General features: G+C 46.1%; 1 protein-coding gene across 1 annotated transcript in view; it reads left to right on the forward strand.

The window, feature by feature from the left end:
* The first annotated feature begins 8,849 nt into the window (after window positions 1-8,849).
* The window catches only part of LOC135915391 (uncharacterized), a 50,166-nt gene continuing 42,076 nt past the window's right edge, over window positions 8,850-16,939 (forward strand). The window contains exons 1-3 of the mRNA XM_065448427.2: window positions 8,850-9,066; window positions 9,913-9,974; window positions 11,978-12,034. Coding sequence (XP_065304499.2) covers window positions 9,024-9,066; window positions 9,913-9,974; window positions 11,978-12,034 — 162 coding nt within the window. The 5' untranslated portion in view covers window positions 8,850-9,023. The remainder of the gene's footprint in view (window positions 9,067-9,912; window positions 9,975-11,977; window positions 12,035-16,939) is intronic.

A 16,939-nucleotide genomic window follows, 5' to 3' on the forward strand; every position in this document is an offset into this window, starting at 1 on the left:
CACTTATAACTCTCTGGAGCACTTGAATACGTAACTTACAACAATAACCATAGTTAAATTACACACTTTGAACTTCGACCACCCATAGCCCATAACATGTCCCTTATTTTCACCAGACACAAACATTCGTTTAGTCCACCGAGGAAATTTACTTCCGAGGCAAAGAAAGCTTCGCTTTGTAAGAGAAAAATCAAGAAGCTAATTAGATGTGAGCATCCGTTTTGCTACCCTTCATGGGGATTGGAGGAAATTGGAGATACAGGTATAGGAGAAAGCGAAAGTAGGCGATCGGCGCACACTCAAGTGAGAAAGGAAATAGGAGGCGTAAAATGTTATATGCGTTCACATAGGATTCGTTGCAATAATACGGGAATGCGTGGGCAACCATCTGGTCTCGTGATGAGTGAAATCGTTTTGCAGAATTGTCCGTTTCCCCAGTGTCCTCCTACCGGTTGAAGGAAGAGCAGACTGTTTTGCTTACTTTGCGTGTGTTTTTCGATACTATCTTAAGTCCGGGGGTCCAGAAAAACCCATTCACGTTTTCCCAAAACATTTTTGCTGTAAAGATTGTGGAGTAAGAATGCACAAAGAGACTGCAGATAGACGGCTGACAAACTGGTGACGTTGAAGTATGGGACAACTTTAACGTCGCGTTCGCAGTGTGGTCTGTACCGACGGCCTCTCGTTGAATAAATAACCGAAGGAATTGCGTGACAAGCATGTATATGCAGCTCCGACAGCGAGCATCGCAGCCAGCAAGGAACGATTCCTCGACAAATGTTGGCACTGCAGTTCATGCACTTGAAGCTTTCCGCTCCAGGAGTTGTCGGGACCTCGGAATAAAGTCGTGCGACCTGTTGCCATTTATTTCACGTGTCCGTTCGGTGAATGCGGCGGGGATTTCATTGCTCGTAGCACTGTGGCCAATAGACGATGCGAGTGTTTTCGTGGTTTTCCACACATAAAAGGATCGCTGTCAAGAAGCCGACACACAAACACGCTCGTACGCGCGCACATGCACTTTCTCCCTTTCTTTATCTCTCTCTTACTCAGTCCAAGCACGCAAGCACACTTGCGTGTTTGTCTGGGTGCCTGTGCGCAACTTCTCCTCACTAAGAATGTTATTGCGGAGAAACAAACTTTACAAAGAACGGTATAACGAGCTGCGCACGCATGCAGGGACAACTGTTTCAGAGGCGCTGCAAAAGTTTGGTACAGAATTTCATGTGCGGAAGAGACATTATCACTCGCCGTGGTTACTTAGTGGCTATGGTGTTGGGCGGCTAAGCACGAGGTCGCGGGATCAAATCCCGGCCACAGTGGCCGCATTTCGATGGTGGCGAAATGCGAAAACACCCATGTACTTAGATTTAGGTGCACGTTAAAGAACCCCGGGTGGTCCGGAGTTCCCCACTACGGCGTGCCTCAAGATCAGATCGTGGTTTTGGCATGTAAAACCCCATGACTTAATTTTTTAAAGAAAAATTATCAAGCCATCGATTAATCTTTTGAAACACCGAAATGTATCGGTAGTGTGATACGTTTTAGGACTCCGGTCTATTTCACGCAGCTTAACGTAATACCAACATCATTTCACTTCATCTGCCATGTGAATATGGAACGAATTGCCGCATGAATGCATCGGCTTTTGTGCTTGCGCTACATTTACAGCAGAACTAGAAGCTATATTGAACCAGACGAAAGATAGAAGAGTTGACTGCTTGTTATTCGCGCTAAGTTACAACTTCAAATACGGATGAAAGATATCTCTGAAAATGCAAATTTACTGTATCGAATTGCCAAACTGCAATGTCCGTTTGATTCGGATTCTCTTCCGCCAACTCCACCTTGGATGTGGTACGCGCGATGGTGCTAGTGATCGCATTGTCCCTCGTCGCCGCCGCGGTCATCATGAGTTCTGGATACGTGATACTTTGCAACACAGGTGTCGGGTCGGTTTCCTTCCGGCCGGTGGGTTTCTGGAGTCGAGACTGACGGGTTTTTAGAGTGGCATTCTCGGTGACCGTGTGGGTTGCTTCAACCTGTGAAAAGACTTAAGTGCGCGTAGGGACCGTCGGCAGCGAGTCCACTTGCTTTTCTTTCCTTTTGGAACGACATTCACTTGTTTTTTGTTCATCCCGGTGTTGGGGATCTGGGTGCGCGTTGGAACCATCCGATGCAAAGCTACCGACGAAGGAACCTGGCACTTCACATGTTTCTCTATCCATACATGTTTCCACTATCAGAACTGAAAGCTTTAAGAACATCCGCGTTGAAGGCCTTACTCGCGCTATTAAGGTTCCTGCGGTCTACGGAGCTTAACGATAGACTTTGAGAGCGCCGCCCCCTACCGCTCTATAGTGTACGCGCTTTGTTAGCGCTCGCATCTCTTTCTCTCTATCTGCCCTTCCACTCTTTTTCTCTTTTTATCCCCCTTAACCCTTCCCCCCCATGCAGGGTAGCCAACCGGAACTACTTCTGCTTAACCTCCCTGCCTTTCTCTGTACTCTCTCTCTCTCTCTCTCTCTCTCTCTCTCTCTGCTTCGCGGATAGAGTCTTGCGCTCGTCGCACTCAGTCAAAGTTCCATCACATACTTCACCCTCCTCGCTAAGCGCTCCAGGAACGCCACGTGTGGTGGCAGCCGCAGGCATGTGTCTATTTGTCACACCTGGAAGTGTCTGTTCCAATGACGCCAGCCACATCCGGTCATGCTCTTCCAAAGTCTCTCTTTGCGCGCTCACCATGTCTTCCTTCGGTTGCTCCATCGCTACCGATCCCACCGCTGCCACCAAATGTAACGAAGCCACCACGCCGACTTCAATACTACCTTTTAATAACATCACCAGTCGCCATTATGTTCTTGATCTTGTTCCTTGGTGAAATGCGCAACCCACTCTGGGGGTGAAATGGCTGTTTTCATTTTTTTAAGCAAAAAGGTTAAATGAAATAATTATCTTGTAAAAGTTCCCCATCATGCAGCTTCTGGCTCCTAGTTTTCCTGGTTCTCTCCTTGCATCCATTGAGCTTAACTTGCAGCTTGAGTTACTCATGATGACGACGGTTGTGTCTTGGCCCTCTGACCATCACCCATAACCATACATATCGATTTAGCTTCTTTACGCCACTGTCTCCTTAATATAAAAATATGCTTTAAAATTTATCCGGTACTGGGCGGATTCCAACCCGCGTCACATGTGTTCCTCGAATATAGCGGTCCGACGCTTGAGTGCTGCGTCACGAACGCTCACGGCCAGCGAGAGACAATTTCTCGGCGTTCGCACGGCACCTACGCGCCATCGGTGCAATTTCGGAGGCTGAGCAACAGGAAGGGGACTTGGCGCGCACCTATAGATGGCGCAGTACGTCAAAAGGCAGTAAAGTCCCTTGATAATCAAGGGGCACTAGGGTGCCTCGATGTCCTCCTCGCCCGCCGCTCCGTACAGAGTGGCTAGAACCACATTATGGTGGTGCCTAACCGCGTCGTCTGCTACGGCGAGCGCCGTGTTTAATCTCACTCCGCAGTTTTCTGCGCCTAAGCGGTGACACGAGATTGTGTTTCTGTATATATAGAGGTTCGTGCAAGGAATAACCGCACTGAAGCTGACCTATTGCAATCCAAGTTTGCTTGCATTTGCAATGTTAATTTGCTTGAACTCGCGAATTATTGTAAATTTGCGACAAATAAAAAGAATCGCACGCTCACTTTGGTATGCGGCATATATTTAGCGTCCAGGCGTGGGAGGATCGTATGACCAGGTTCCACGATCATCACGACAAACTACCAGTTACAAAGACGTGTATACCCGTTCCCTCACGCTAGGTTAGACAGGACGCAAGGAGTACGCTTCAGACAATTACAAACGGATCCTTACAGAAACGCCAGACTCATGCACGCCATGTATCCAGACATGTACACTACAAACAGATGCATATCGTGTGGCGAGGTTGCCCCACTTAATCACATGTTATGGGAGTGTCAGGAGTTAACAAACAAGTCGGGCAGTGCCGACCCCTCCGTCTCTTCCACCGCCAGCCTCCGGTCACGCTGGAAGACCGCACTGCTCAGCTCGAACCTGACAGCACAACTCTGGGCCGTCCAGCGAGCCGAGGAAGCCGCTTTGAGACAAGGTCTCGGAACCGTGTCCGCGGCGGGTGCCCAGACCCACTAAACGGACGCCGGACTGAAATCTTATTGATTTGAAAATAAAGTTTACGCCCTCTCTAGGCGTGCTTTCGAGAGCGAAGTAATTATCGTACATTATTGCTGAGCGAAATAGCTGCAGTCCATTCGAAATGGCAGTCTCGGGTTACGAGCGCGTGTTTGCCGTGCTTCATTTGCAGTGATAAGCACGCATGCGTGGAAACCCGCCAGTTGTAAGAAAACCCACACGGGCTTCTCAGAAACAAAGCTTCGTAGTTGAAGAAAAATTCGCCCTGGTCCGGGATTCGAACCTGGGACCAATGCTTTTTCGGGGCGGTCGCTCTACCATCCGAGCTAAGTATAGGGAGCTAGCAGATATCAGCGCGGGGGCGAATTAATCGACAACTCGAAGCACAAGCTTCCTCCACCTTGCGGAATTCCGCAGAACAGACTTGCCAAAAACTGGAGGAGCGTACCGAGAAAACTGCGGTTTCGAGGGGGAACTGTCAACATCAAATAAATTGTCGCCAGCCTGCACCACCTGCACGAAGCCGCGGGGGGAGGAGGTGCGCTTTAGAGCGAGAGAGCTGCACGAGGCTGGTAAGTACGCGGCGACGCGTTGTGGTGGAAGCAACTCCAGGTGGCGCTACATTGCTCGAGTGCTGCGGCATTAACGTCGGTAATCATCGTGAGATGTGTTTTTGCCGGAATTTTTTAAACTCTCTTCGATGGAAATAAATAATTGGAGACATATGTGACACTACGTTCACTGCACTCTATTATCCTTATGTTCATTCGCTCTTTCATTCTCCTCTGGCCCCTATTTCCCTCTGCCCGAAGATACAAGTCGTGGGCAAAGTTATTCCGGACGACCTCTCCGCTTCGTCCCTCGTTAAACGTTCTCTCCCTATCCCCCGCTGAAAGGGTAACGAGTACGCATATGCTGCGTCTTCACGAGCAGTAGGTCACGTACCAATCAGCCAAAAGCGTCTACGCAGGCCAAGAACACGGAAGAGAGCTTTCCAAAAAAACGGAAACAAATATAAACACTGACGATCGATACAGTGTCCACGACAATCCAACACTGTCATTTTTTTTCTTTGGGTCTGTGAAACTCAGCCTTAAAACAATAAAGTGGGGGACAACCATACAACACAACACATACGTAATAATGGCGAGCACGTTCTCTGGTGCGGGAAACGCGTTTCGTAACCTCACCTTACGTAACGTCCACGGCCACGCCCAAAACAAGGCCGCGGTAATATCGTGGGCAGAATTCAGAAGGAAGGATAATATTAAGTTTATCGTCATGTATACGTGGCCGGCTACGTTTCTTTTTTTTTTTCTCCGTCAACCGCTAATTGGGATCATTACGAGGGAGGCAATATCACGCGTCACTTCACGCAGTTTGTGGATGACGAAATCTTCCGAAGGGTCGCTGTATCCGCTATTGCTACCACCTAATTCGTATTAGTGTGAAAGCGTTTAGGATGAGCTTCCCGCAGCGTCCTTCAGACGAACAAAGCAGTACATTCCTTTCCAACGCCGCAGTTAGATTTCCTTTCAAAGCGTTCGCTGGTATTTCATGTAAGGAAGGTAGTAGTGGGCTCGTGTAACGTGTGGCAATAAAAATGTAATCTCCTTGAATTTGATTACAAATATGGGCTATTTCTGGCTGAGAGAACGCCAGACAATGCCTTGTTTTTATTAACTATTACTTGAATAGTTACAGCCGGTTATTCACCAATGTCGTCGCGAAACAATGTGATCTTAGAACATTTTTTTCTAAAGAGACCCTCTAAGATGGCCGCCGGCGGGCTTAAAGACATGATACTGTATTCTGTCGGAGCCTAATTTCACTGGAAGACGTTGATAACTGGAAGAAAAAATAAAGATAAAACTTCTTTTTTTTTTTTAACGCTCGACTTCCAGAGCCTATTCTCTTGTATTTGTGCCGTCTTCGAGCAGTAAGTGTTCTCAAAACTCCCTAAGTTCTATCTCTGGCTCCTTTAACATGCTACAAGGCCTCAGCGGACGCTGTCAAAATGCATGACGTCACGGTAAGCTTTTGCAAAAAAGTTTAATAGAGCGTCTCCACCCGTTTTTTTTTTTTTTTCTGGCTTGTGAAGCGTTCTTTCACTGTAAGAGTGAAATTAACTGAGTTTTGGGGTCTTACGGGCCAAAACCACAATTTGATCATGAGGCACGCCGTGGTGGAGGCCTCTAGATTAAGGTCGACCACCAGCTGATCTTAAACGTGCCCCCAAAGGCCGTACGTGACACGGCCGTTTCTTTTTTTCCTTTTCTTTTCTTTCTTTCTTTTTTCCCCCTTCTTAGAAATGCAACTGGCACTTTATGAGTGGCTCGTTTGGCGTTGCAGATGCGTAATTTACTACTGCCGCTCAATCTGCTTTCCTCGTTGGAGCCCCTTTTAAAGGGACACTGCAACAGTCTTTCAACATTATTAGGAACTTACTTTGTCGCTATAGACATTCACACCGGCGACTTGAGGAAGTCGCGCGACCACGCCTTTGCAGCCGGTTCCAGATGATCTCCCTTTTCTAAAAGCGACTGTTTTAGCTCATTCGCTCACTGCTCGATATTTCAGTCGCGCGACTGCAGTCGCAAAGCATCTGAACCAATCAGGCACGAAGGAGCAAGACGTCTGTATACGCTGACGCTTATTTTACGCAGTGATAGCATTGCGATCACACGTGAACGGCATCGATCGCGATAAATGTCGGCGTGGCGACGGGCCGGTCGCACATGCGGGTGTGAACATCGGTCGCCTTGAGTCACTTTGTCGTCGCCAGTCGCAATCGCTCGCGCGTTTCATCTCCTCAAAAATTAAATTAAGGGGTTTCACGTGCCAAAATCACTTTCGGATTACGAGGCACGCCATAGTGGAGGACTCCGGAAATTTCGACCACCTGGGGTTCTTTAACGCGCACCTTAATCTCAGTACACGGGTGTTTTCGCATTTCGCCCCCATAGCCAGGATACAGCCGCTGTAGCCGGGATTCGATCCCGCAACCTTGTGCTCAGCAGCCTAACACCATAGCCGCTGAGCAACCACGGCGGGTTTTTTTATCTCCTCAAGTCGTGGGTGGGAATGAGCCGAAGTATAAACCCAATGTAAGTGATTTTGCGCGTGACGGCGACGAGTGACGTGATGTAGATGGCTGTCGCGTCAACTCGTCGCCTACAATGGTCACCACAGCTTACAAGTCGAGCCCCAAGCGAGACACGGTTTTGAGTGACGGCTCTCTAGAGTTACCTGGTGTTGGGGCAGCAAATGCTCACCGAAACTGACGTGACGCATGAACTAATAATTTAAGTTTATTTATTTTGCTGTACAGAGCAGCATAATATGTTTCTGAAGGTATTGCAGTAGGTTTTTGTGCACGTTGCCGTCGTGTACAAAATTTTGCTTGCAGCGTGGGTCTTTTGTTGGAAAGACGGTTTGCTTCAACTTCGTGATATTCTTCATGGAACATGGTCATAACGGCGCGTTTTGAGGACAGGACACAGAAAGAATGCACCCAGGACAGTGTCCTATCCTGAAAACGCGCCATTATAACAATGTTCCATCAAGCCAGCAACCAACTAGCCCATCTAAGTCTGTTATTCGTGATATTCCCGCCACTTCTTGTCATCATTCCTACGCTTATGGACACGATGGCCATAGCCAAAATTTCTCTACACTTCGCGACTTTTTGCTTCTGCCTCCGGCGGAAGCAAGAAAGCAGAATGTCATCATAATGATTACGTGTGAAAAATTAGAATTAGTTGTATCTGCTACGCCTTCACTAGAGCTCAGTGTAATGACAACTGCACTATATGTGGTGTGCTGCGAATTGGGCGTCAAATCCTCCGAGATCGGGCGGAGCGACTAAGGGTCGCGTGGCAGAGCTTCGAACTGAAGTGACTAGCGCAGGAGTGGACACGGGACACTAAAAAGGAGACAAGGACTTTGCGCTTGTCCTTGTCGCCTTTTTAGTGTCCCGTGTACACTCTTGCGCTAGTCACTTCAGCATGTAATACCAACTAGCCCGGTCTCACACCCTGCTTCAGAGCTTCGAGCGCGGTTTCAGAGCGAGGTGGCGAGGCCGTGTAAGCGGCAGAATTTCATTGTCGTTAATCCCGTTCATGCAAGTTGAAATCAGGGAGCTCTTGCTAGAAAAAAATTCGTGAGATTTCACTTACCAGACGCATTCCACGCCTTTTGTAAGAGGTGTAGCAGGACTCCTTTAGAGGCACCCGGTGACTACCTCCAACAAATTTTCCTGGGCGCGGACCTGGCTGGGACAAGTAACACCGAAAAAATAAATTGCGTTCCCAGCGCTATTAAATGTAACCGCATATTTTACCAACTAGGCGAAACATGTGCGTCGTATCGCTGATACCCATGTCCAAGAAAACACGCAACAACGCAGCGTGGTAAGAACACGCTCAAATTTCGCGCGCCGTGCTCGAAGCGTTACCTGGCGGGATATGACGGAATCAACAATATTTCTGTGCCCCATAACCGCGTCACTCTTTTCTTAGATTGGCACACTGCACTATCAAAGTGAAAAAAAATATTTACACACACGCAATATACGGTGCTTACCTGAGTTATATAAGTCAACACTAAATGCAGCAAATGGCTTGGTGTTGATGATAGTGAATTTTTAATGAAGCTGGCGTCATCTGGCGCTGATTCATTCAGCTATTTTCGCGATCTCGCCGCTACATTCGCCGACCTCCGCCTCCTGTTCCGGTCGTCGTCGCCCACGTGTTCCCGGTCCTGCGGTGCTGCACCACAGCACATCGCTCGGAAGCTGCCTGACCGTCGACCGGTATCAACTCTTGCCGGTGTCAAGGCCACGCGCCACGGACATGGGCGACAGCAACCAAAAGCACCGATTCCTCATACTGGGAGGTGGGTACTAGCTTGACCGCGAAAAGGAAACGCCCATAAATAGGCATTGTTCGTTCACCTGCAAAGAGCGCGTTCTTTGAGTGGTGTGTCATTTCCGCTGCCAGGCGATGACACACCGATGACAGCACCTTCGGCATGTCTCCCTGTCGCAATAGCTTCGTTGGTGCACACTTTTCTTCCGATTTATCGAAGCCGTCAACACCCAGTCTGAATATCTGTCTTTAACTATCTCTTCCATACGAGAAAATATTATTTGCAAGGGTGTTCCGCGAACGGAAGCGCACTGTCACCATTAATTTCGATCTGCATAGCTGTGCGAAGACAGTATAAATTTAAAAACAAACTCTCACACTGATGCACCATTTCTCTCTATACGATTTCATGAAGATGAACGAGCTAATATAATTGCACTCTACGGTCGACCGCACTGTGGCATTTCGTAGAGTTTAATAAAGGACGTAGTTTGCCTTGTGAAAAGCACAGTTGAAGACGGCAGAAGCAGCTTTGAAGGTCGCCTTTCAAGTGCCATCATTATCCTGCCTCTTTCCTTTCCTCTTATTTTTTATCCCCCGTTCCTTTCACTATGCGGTTGAGATCTTGACAGGCAGGTGCACCTACCCATGTCGTTGTTGAGTGTGGCTTCCCCCTTAAATATAAAATGGAGAAAACAATTAAAAGGATTTATTGTAGTTTTGCATTTCTCGTACTGTCATTTCTTGTCGGTGCTTTATCAGTGCTTAATCGCTGCTGTTTATCCGATGATTCTGAGATGTTTTCACATTAACAGTTCCAGCAGTGCATAAATAAACTGACTACACAAGTGCTACCTGTGTCCCTCCTATGCAGGGACTGGCTTTGTAGGACGACACCTTGTCGACTATTTGCTCAAGAGTGATGTTGCTTCAAAGGTATGGAAAAGCGTTCACATACTATAACTTAAGTGTACAAAACATAGATATTGATTCTAAACATACTAAATCTAAACAAGAGAAAGTCACTGGAAGATTTAGGCTTGAATTGATTAAGTTGTAAAACAAGGAATGTCATTAAAGCCAATGTTTCGACAAGTGCACTTTTCTTCATCAGGGCAGCAATAGCATAGTAAATGTGATGTAACTGGCAACTATCTCTAAGTAGGAAATACATGTTAATATTGTGATTAAAGAAATTGCGGTCACTGACCAAGTCAAGGTGAAGATAACACAGACGTTTCGGGACCTGTACGGGTTCCTTCATCACACAGTCACTGACCAAGTCAAGGTAAAAATAACACACAGACATTTCGGACCCGTACGGGTTCCTTGATCACGCAGTGTGATCAGGGAACCCATACGGGTCCCGAAACGTCTGTGTTATTTTCACCTTGACTTGGTCAGTGACCGCAATTTCTTCAATCATGTTACCTGACCAGACGAACTTTCGTCGAACTCTTAACTACATGTTAATATTGTACCTTACATCAGATACAGAACTATCAAGGCAAATGATGTGGTAGTCTCTCACCATTTTCTATGAAGAAACGAAGTAGTACCATGATGGTAACATGGGCTTTAATAAAAAGAAATAATTTTTTAGACACTTTGCTATGTCAAGTTAGTGCAAAACCAAAAGGGAAAACAAACATGAGAGCATAAGCACTCGGTTATAATTGTTTGTCATTGGGTAACGTGGAAATACATCGAAATAAATGTTGAAACATGGAAGCGCTGCATGAGTGCAAAGTGCAGACAGGCTGGGCGAAACTGGCAAGAAAATGCGCTGTTTGTTTCACCTGTCTCGTCATCTTTGCTTTTTTGCCATGTTGAGCATAAACCAGCTTGCGCAGCGCAGAACCCTTGTGCAAATACACTTGTTAATGCATGTCTGAAGCATTCAGTGGTTACAACATGTTGCTGCTGCCGAGCACAAGGTTGCGCGTTTGATTCCCTGCTGCAGTGGCCACATTTCAAAGGGGAAAAAATTTTAAAATGTAGAAACACTCCTCATGCACCATGCTTTGAGTGCACATTAAACTCGTAACTGCTGTGACAAATTCCCCAAAAATATTTAGAAACACACAAAAATTGGCAAACATCACTGTGTATTATTTTGTTGTAAAATTTGCTAGAAACAACACATACACATATGCGAAAATTGCCAAAAATTCACAGCAAGTTATCTTGTCATTGACAGTTAAGGGTTGAAAGAATCCCAGGGGGTCAAAATTAATTTGGAGCCTTCTACTAAGGCTTCCCTCATAAAACCCCTGTGCAGTTTGAGAGTATTAAACCCCATAAATAATTTTGTTTGAAAACTTGGCAGCAACATTCCAGCATTCGGCTATGGCATGGCAACAATGTAGTCCAGAAATTAGCCACAGGTGAGTGCAGGTAAATGGCGATTTCAATGCAAATAATTCTTCGTTTGTTTTTAATAAAAATGCCTTGAAAGAAAGCTGTGCCCACTCTCCTTGCACGCACACCAAAGATTTTTCACACCAGCAAGTTGACTTGCATCCACAGGCAGACATTCAAATGCATTACTATATGCACAAATCCAATGTTCTTTGCTGTCTGTAGTGTATTAAACAACTCATTGCGTAACCCTAACGAAGAAGCTCTCATACTTCTGTGACAACCACGGCAGTCCAATGACAGGCTTAGCAGCGGCCTGCGGTTTCACTGCTAAGCCTCAGGTTGCAGGTTCCATTCTCAGCTGCTGTATTCCTGTCCTTATGGGCGCAGGATGCAAGAACGCTCATGTGCTGTGCTGTGGATGCATGCTGAAGAAACTGATGTTGCCAAAGTTAATTGGCAGCCTCCTGCTGCGAGGTCTTTTATCGCCCATGTGTAGCTTTGGGATGTTAGGTTCAATCAATTGGCAAATCAATCGAACCGTCTTTCACTTTCCCTTTTGTGTCAAATCCTCTCAGATCAGAGCTGTGGACAAGGTTCCTCCCCAAATGGCATGGCTAAACAGTGCTCACAAGGTAAGCCTGCTTTTGTAATTTGTTCTTGCCGTGATGTTGCAATCCAGCCTCTGCTACCTTAGATAAAAAGGCTCCTTGGTGCCCTGCTTGCAGAGGGCTTTGTAGTCTACCACGAGCACCTGAAACCGATGAACCAAGCTTTTTTTTTTTCTTTTTTTCCTAATATCTTAGTATAGCATATTTGTCCTGCTGTTCCTGATAGCACATGCCACTGACTGTATATGTGCAGTGTACAGTTGATCCGCAATTTAGGGGAAGCAGTAAGGGGGGAACTACACGATACTGAAATACTCTTTTCTATTTATGTTGTACGCATTTTGTTTTCGTCAATTTTCTTGTCATAGGTACCTGTACTTGCACTCAAGTGCTGTTGCTGCGCCTTACATATTTTCATGCTTTGCAGCTGTCCTCATCTGACTGGCCCTCAATTGTCATAGCTCCGTTATTTACTTCCAGTAAAAATGTAATGCCTGTAATTTATTTGGGACAGAAAAAATAAAAAGCCACTGCTTCCAGAGTTGTAGTGTGTAAAAGGGGCCCTGAACCACCCCTCGGGCTTGGTGAAATAACATAGCCCGCAGGTAGCATGCACTGCTGTGAACATCTAAGCCGAGTTGCTGTCGTACACGGTATGTGTAGCTTGCAAGCGGATTGCAAAGTCACCTTTCTATCAAACGCTCTTTTCAACAGATGGCCCTGTCCTTACTCACTTCTAGACGCACTATTTCGTCATCAGACACACTATTTTGTCATTCCCTTAGATGGGTGCTGTTGCCCAATAGCTGACATTGAGCTGCGGTCAGCTGCATGGCATGGATACCGCAGCCGCCACGGCATGTCGCCACGACTCCACTGGCTAAGCGCACTGCAGCTCACTGAATACAAGCGTGTTTGGCTCATGTTTAGGCCATTGTAGGCATCAAAGGCAGAAGTCATGGCATCTACGTTAACATCCAAGATGAAATTTAAGCTGCGCGCCACCGTGACATTTAAATAACGGAGCATTGTGGGCACGCACCATTGCGCTGTATCTTTGCAGTGCAAGGCATTGAAGAAGGAATGGGAGCACAGCGGAGTCCATGTTTGATTGCCAATAACTCGGCTTCTGCTGAACGCATTGAAGTACTTTTTGTGGCAAAGTATTTCTGAAATAGCCTATTTTCACTTCAAGTGCCTTTCTCCACTTTGATGAAATGTGGTTAGGGCCCCTTTAAGGTGCTGGGAACATATTGGAGGTGCACCCGGTGAAGGGGCAAGATCAGTGGAAGTCTTTGCTGATGACAGCTAGGGGAATGCAGATTTGACGGGCATTGCCTAAAACATGGCACTTTTTCTTTCTTTTGATGGGTTGTGCTAGCTGTCACAAAAGCTTCAAAGCCAAATTGCTACTGCCCACTGCAGGGTTTCGGTGGCAGAAGGTCGCGAGTACATTTTCCAGCCATTGCGGCCACATTCTGATGGGGATAAAACGCATAAAGGCTTGTGTACCAAGCTTTGGATGCACATTAGAAAGCCTTGTATGGTAAAAATTAATTCATAGCCCTGCAATACAGTTTCTGTTGCAGCCCGTGTCTTGCTTTGTCATGTTAAGTCTTATCCTTAAATCAATTAAGCGTTGTATCACTGAGCTTTTGTGGGGTCTTAAACAAAGAATACTTTACTTTTTTTATTTATTTATTTATTTATTTATTTATTTATTTATTTATTTATTTATTTATTTATTTATTTATTTATTTATTGAACATACCTTACTGGCCCCTTACAGGCCCTTTAAATGAAGAAAAGAAGAGCACTAGTGGCATGTGGTTGCCCTTTCAGTCAAATTTCTGCAGTGAAATTTCAACGTGAAAGATTTCTTAAAATGTCCCGCTCACCTTTATGTATCCAATGTATCAGTGATTGCTTCTGTCATGGGGCAAAGCACCTGTGGCCTCAAAGGATCCCAAAGGTTATCAACGATAGCACATTGCCTGTCCTTTTCGTTCATTACATAAAGCCCGCAGTGCATGGGCCCTGCTGCTGCCTGCTGGGGAACCCTTTCAGATGCAAATTAATTCTGTTCTGCAAAAAATTTAGTTCTCCCTCATTTTTCTAACCCACTAAGGGTAGCTAAGTGGCTACGGCATAACGCTGCTGAACACAAGGTAGCAGGTTCACGCCCTGCCGCCCAGGTTTATACCCTGCCGCACTTGTGGCATGCCTCATAATTAGATTGTAGTTTTGGCACAGGAAACATTGGATGCATGGTAAAGAACCCCACATGGTCGAAATTAATCCAGAGTCCCCCATCATGGCATGCCTCATAATCAGTTTGTAGGTTTTGGCACTTAAAACCCTAGAATTTCACTTTTCTTCCTAATTTCTTGCCCCTTCAGCATCATTCAAAACAAACTATGCCAGAACAAACTGAAAATTTGTAGTTCTGTAGAAAGTTCCATTGTGTCCACAAATAGACTCTTTATGCCTGAACACTAAAGACTATTTTAGGCATGAGGGCAAAATTGGCTTCATCATCTGCATTGTAGGCAAAAAATAAGCAGACGCATGAGCAGTTTGCCTCATATGAATTGTTCCCATTAAAAACAGGGAAAGAGAACTCTCTACATGGTTAGACACTGGTACTGTCGGCAACGTTTCATGTGTTTATCTTCGAGCACTATTTGTAAACAATTTCAATCAATAATCAATTACTCAGCATACGTCTAATAAGAATTAACTTTAGATGTTGGCAATATCTTAAACAATATATTTATTAGTGCTTTAAATTGCCTTCTGCTGTAACCCACTGGCTCTAATGAAACACTGCCGAGCCCAATGTCGCGGATTCGATCCCGGACGCCGCAGCTGCATTTCGGTGGGGGTGAAATACAAAGAAAGCCTGTGTACTTACCATTTAGGTGCATGTTCATAAATGCCAGATGGTGAAATTAATTTGAAGTTGCCCATTATAGCATATCTCATAATCAGATTGTGGCTTTGGCATGAAGAACCTCATACTTTTTTAGTGCTTGGAATTTTTAAGGTGTTACTTTTGCATATGCAGTGCTCAGCTATTTAAACGTGATACTTGAGTGCATGGCTGCCGGTACTTTTTGTGCCACGGATGAGTGCTAGGAATCGCTGTTTGACCAAATGCAGTCGCCATTCATCACAAAGGCTCTCGCGTTGATCCTATGCCACAATGCACCAGCTTGGTGGTGTCCCCAGTGCCGGCAGCCATGTGCTCCATTTATTGGGTTTCAATCGTTCAGCGCTGTACACTTGTAGGTGCTCTGCTGGAAAGGGCTATTACGTATGGCCATGGTTCCAGATACAAACGAGCAGGTTTAGTTTAGCTAATCTCATCAAGGCAGCAGTGCATTGCATAAAGAGGCGCTAAAAATAAATTAATTGGAGGTCCTTGCAAAATCTTTTGTGAAAGGTGTGGAATGTGTCTGGCACTAAGAAGCACCTCCTAGTCAATCTTTTCCAAAAGCTTTTGTCGTGCCTGGTATGAAGCTTCTTTGACTATCAACGCGCCAAGAGGATTCTATCATTACACTCGTTTGCCTTTTGATGTGACGACAGCACCGTCAGTCTTCCAGCAGCAAATGAAGAAACTGCTACAGAGACTCGAGCAATGTTGTTTTGTATGTAGCCAATGTTTTCATGACTGGGCGTGATGTCCAAGATCATCTAGTGAACCTGGCCTGAAGTTCTAAGCCCACTGAAGCAAGCTAGGCTTAAATTGAAGCTTGATAAGTGCGCCTTCCTGGCACCAGAGGTTGAGTACGTGGACCACATTGTTACCTCTGTTGGGTTTCAACCGAACCCTGAGAAGACAGACACCGCGCTGAAAGCCCCCATAGGCCCAGAGATGTCCAGTCGCTGTAAAGTTATCTGGGTCTAGTCAGCTTCTACCGCAAGTTTCTGCCAGGACTATCCAGCGTGTTGCATCCCTTGAATGACCTGTTTGGAGCCAAGGTGCCTTGGGAGTGGCATGCCGGCCACGAATATGCATTCCTACAAAGCAAAGAGCTACTGGTCTCTGCAGCCACGCTAGCACATAATAATCCCAAGAAAGCTCTGGGGCTAATTTGCAATGGGTCACTGTGTGGCTTTGGCGCTGTTCTGGCTTATCGTGAAGACTGTGGTGCTGAACGGCCAATGGCATTTACATTGTGACGTCCCGAGCCAGCTGAGCGCAATTAGTCACCTAGACAAAGAGGCTTTTGCAATCATATTTGACGTAACAAAGTTTCGACAATACCTTTGGCATCACGAGTTCGAAGCTGTTGCCAACCACCAAAGGCCGAGGATTCGACTCCCATCTATGTTCGTGGGTTCGACTCCCACCAAAGGTCATGCGCCTTAACTCCATGTATATTAATTAGCTGTGCCTGAATTGACTTCGCCTTCATTAACACCAAAGATCATGGGTTCGACTCCCACTGAAAATCGAGGGTTCATAGCCTTTTTGTACCTTTCATGTCATTGATGCGTCTTTGCAAGAACTTTGTGGGTCGACTGACTGATGAGAGATGTAAGGCTTTCACCTTAATAAATCTGTTCAAGTCTGCTTCATGCTGACTTGCAGAACTGTCTTGTGGAAATTATTGTCCTTGGTTAAGTGCACATAGTATTCAGGCAACTGTCCCCACATCCCAGCACCTCAGTGTGCTCTTGGGCAGCCTTCTTCCCTCAACACATCGGCAATCAAATGCTGCCACTGCCATGCTCCGACCATTGTTGCACTGAGCTTCTGTACCGGCATGATCTTACGATCATGTGGCACAGCACTTCTCCTTGCCATCAGTCACTGAGGCTGTAGTAGAATCAGTGCATTGGTGAGAATGATGGCACTAAGGCAACAACAGAGAGAGAATAACATGATGATGAGCATAGTGCGACACCACATAACTACTT

The sequence above is a fragment of the Dermacentor albipictus genome, chromosome 4 (assembly GCF_038994185.2).
Source record: "Dermacentor albipictus isolate Rhodes 1998 colony chromosome 4, USDA_Dalb.pri_finalv2, whole genome shotgun sequence".
NCBI classification, from domain to species: Eukaryota; Metazoa; Arthropoda; class Arachnida; order Ixodida; family Ixodidae; genus Dermacentor; species Dermacentor albipictus.